Here is a 4,168-nt window from a genome sequence, read left to right as displayed (position 1 = left end):
CATCGGACGGCATCTCTCGTTCCCGGATGGGTGACCACCCGGGTTTTCAGTGACCAATCCTCGACCCACAAACACGTGTCACCAGCAACCTTACCTAACTCCCATACATACATTTTTTTTTTAATCTGAAAGGAGAAGACTTCCTACAGGCCGCTTGGATTCTGATTTTTTATTTCAAATAATGATATAATATAATATAAGTTGTAAAAAGAAAATCTTAAAATTGTATTATTGTTGAAGACATATTTTAAATTTGAGATAAAAATATCGAAAAACAAAGTTCAATGCGGCCTGTTGAATATAATTAGCATAAATTAAATAAATATAATATTTAAAAACCATAAAATCTACTGCTCACCTAAATAATTAAATACTTGTTCAAAATAATATGATTTTTTTAGATCAAAATATTTATAATAATATATTCTGCTTAGGAATAAGAAATTTAAAACGTATTTACTCAAAAGAGTAAAAACTCAAGAAATAGTAAAAAATGCATTTTGTTGCAATATTTTGTGGATCACTACTCGGCTTGCCTAATCTTTATATATTTACTAATTAACTATTGAGTGGAAGGTTCTTAGAAGTTTAAAACCTATAATTTATGAAAAAAACCTTAAAATATGCTTTTTATTTTACTTTAAATAATTTAAAAACCTAAACGCAAGTTTTGATAAGAAACATGTACTATAACGTGTATAATAGACAATAGTATACGCTTATATTAGAATTTACAAATTTATAATATTTTCATTCACCACGTGGTAATGGACATCTTAATAATACATTTTAAATTGAATTGTACATCATATATTGTAATGACACAAAGCATGAATGATATCTAATATATTTAAAGTTAAAAATAATTATACCTTTTCTTTTTAGATTATTTAAATTCAGTCCAACTTGAAACAATCAAACAATTTCCAATTTAATTACAATCAAATTATTGAACATATTATTTTTCTATTATTATTAGTATTAACAAATACATATTATATATTATATTACAGCGTATATAATGTATGCATATAGACTGATTTAAGATAGGTTTAAGATATGAGGTTTAAGATAGACTGGTTGCGCGTGAACGAAAAAAAAGTGGCATGAGAGACTCATTATTTCAAAAAGTATATTATAGTCTTAATTAACCAATAATTAATTATGTAAATAGATATATTACAAGGCGCTTACAAAAGACTAAGAAATGTGAAGAATGTTCAAACTGATAAAAAGCTGAAAATGGTATTTCATCAAATACTGCAGCTGAGTTGGTCAATATTAGAACTAGAGGATATTTAAATCATCCTAACCATTATTTATTTAAAATTTTGCAAAAATTGGAAATATGTTTCATAAAACATGCAGACTCTGTTAATGCCTTTTGTGAAACTTATGAAGAATTTTTTCAGAACTTTGATTTTAAATTAACATTTACATGCCAAGAACACAGAACTGAAATATTGACCAGTATATTTTTAATGTACATTATAATGCGAGTGAGGCAATATTCATACATGGCTAATCAAGAAACAAAAAAACAAAACAAAAAAAAATTATCAAAATTAGTTAATACCTAATCAAATGATAATTTATACATATTAAAATATTTACTTAAAATTAAATACTTTCTTTAATTAATTAAATATATTTTTAAGATTTCAGTATTTCACAAGTATTATTATTATAAATTCTTAATCACTTACTTATCCAACTAATTTAAATTGCATCATGTTTATTCTTTTTGTGTTAGTTGTAATTTACTATTTAAGTATCTAATTAAAATAATATTATATATAAGTAATTTATTTGCTTGATTTATTTAAAAAATATTTCCTATAATAATGTGTTGTAAATATGTACCTAGTTAGTATGAAATAAAATTAAACAACCTTAATATTGTAGTTCGTAGAATAGTAAATGGTTGACAATGTGCAAAGACCTAAAGTGGAACAGACACTCAGTGAATAATATTGAGGTTTGAGATACCTAGAGATTAAAAATAAATTAACAATGGTCATAATTAAAATTATTGCAAAATAAAATTACTGTTTTAGCACGATTTAGTTAACTTATAGGCGTTGGCGCTAGATGGCACTTACTGTCAGTCAGTTTATGTTAGTACATTCCATAGTCACTTAGTCAGTAAACTTAACATACATTGATGCGCAACCAGTCTATCTTAAGCCGTGAGACTGACTATAGCAAAACTTTTAATCATACCTAGGTGGCCAAGTATTCTGGATCTATCCAATCTTAAGTCTGTGTAAAATGGGAAGGAAATTGTTGTTGGTTGAATATATATCATAAAAATTTGAAAAGCTTATTTAACGTATTGTTACTATGTAAAAGCTAATTTTAGTTTTTTAATTAAGTTTTCAATATTAGATTATTACAGCTCAACAATTAGAACCTCTACATTGTTTCAATAGCTTAAATGTGTCATTTTATGTAAGTGTTATTTGCATTAAAAATAATAATACTTTCAATAGTTCATATAATAATAATGTATTAATGTGCATACTGTATTTAATTAATTATGAAGACAATTTTAACCTAAAGTTTTACTAATGGCGAAAAGTAAAATAAATTATTTTAATCACATAAATATCATTAAATATAGGTATACTTGATATTAATATAGGGGCACAGACCAATTTCACTCAGAATCGGTTTATGTATATCTCACCTAGTATACAGCAGAGCGTTACCCACTTCCCAAATTTTTAATAATTTATTACTGATTTATAATTATTCTTAATAATACAATATACCAGTTTAAGTTACTTCAAATATTATTTTTACGAGAATATAATATTGTTTAAATGTTTTTGTATAGAATGGGTTAACAGTTGTGCACATATTACTGCAGTCACAATGTTGCAGGTAGAGCGTAGCGTATTACTACTTAGTGTACTTACAACAAAATAGCCAAAATAGCTATAATCTGTGGTATTATTTCTATGAAAATAATTTATTTTATTATTGGTTATACTGATAGTTGGAATAATTATTGCCAAAGACATGCCATAGTGTTTATAAATTATAATAGACTTTTAAATTAAAACAAGCTAACAAAAATTGTTATTCTCTATTTAAATATCTTTCTAATTTGAAGTAAAAATATCTATGAAGAATATTGGGCTTAGGTATATATTTAATAGTTTTTCGGTTGCATTATTAACTACTTATGAGAAACCTTAATTTAAATATCCAAACCTTAGCTATAAAAATTTAACATAAAATTTGTAAAATTAAAAAAATGCATGTATTGTAAATGCTATACATAATGTAAGATACTATAATGCAAAATATTAAAACATTTGTATATCGTACCAAAAAAAAAAATAAAAAATCATGAATGCTAACAAGTTGTAAAATGTTTTGGCCTATTAATGACTACTACTCCAGGTAAACAGCGATCTATATTCATTTTTGCAGTGACCATGGCCCAGGTATTGGTGTTTGGGTTGTAACATTCTACAGAATTCAAACCAGAAGTTTGATTCATTCCACCAACGACATACAATAAACCATTTAATGCGACTACATCTATAATAAAAATTTAATTAAATTCAAAATAATTTATAGAAATGGTTTCATAAAATAGTTTAATTTATTCTACAAAAAGTTACCTGCATATTTTCGAGGTAAATGTATGTCTGCAATAGTTGTCCAAACTCCTGTACTTGGCCTGTATTTTTCAACACTACTCAAAAAGTCTGATCCATTACGACCGCTTACAACATATAGTTCACCATTTAAAACTCCTACACCAGCACAACTGCGGCGTTCACGCATGTTTGCGACTGGTGTCCACATATTAGTACTGGGATTATAACACTCAACAGTGTTTAAAGCCTGTAATGATTGATCAAAACCTCCTACCTACAAATTTAATTAATACAGATTATTGTGGAATAAAATACCTCACGTTAAAAAGAAATCCCGGAATAAAATATTATTGCATTTTTATTTTTAATTACAAAAATATATCTATTATTAATTATTAATTTAAATATTACACAGGTACGGAAATATTAAGAAATTAAAATTATTATATATTTAACAAAAATAATACAAAATTAAAACCATAAAAAAAATTTAGCTTACCGCAAACATTTATTTATTTATTATATATTAATTTATTACGCCCAAAATGAGCAAT

General features: G+C 25.6%; 1 protein-coding gene across 1 annotated transcript in view; it reads right to left on the bottom strand.

Moving 5' to 3' along the window:
• Positions 1-3,245: 3,245 nt before the first annotated feature.
• The window catches only part of LOC100572329 (kelch-like protein 2), a 6,841-nt gene continuing 5,918 nt past the window's right edge, over positions 3,246-4,168 (bottom strand). Inside the window, exons 9-10 of the mRNA XM_016801058.2 lie at positions 3,636-3,888; positions 3,246-3,552 (exon numbers count right to left, since the gene is read on the bottom strand). Of these exons, the coding sequence (XP_016656547.1) occupies positions 3,365-3,552; positions 3,636-3,888 (441 nt within the window). The 3' untranslated portion in view covers positions 3,246-3,364. The remainder of the gene's footprint in view (positions 3,553-3,635; positions 3,889-4,168) is intronic.

This window comes from Acyrthosiphon pisum, chromosome X (assembly GCF_005508785.2).
Source record: "Acyrthosiphon pisum isolate AL4f chromosome X, pea_aphid_22Mar2018_4r6ur, whole genome shotgun sequence".
Lineage (NCBI taxonomy): Eukaryota > Metazoa > Arthropoda > Insecta > Hemiptera > Aphididae > Acyrthosiphon > Acyrthosiphon pisum.
This window is presented reverse-complemented; position numbering and strand designations above follow the sequence as displayed.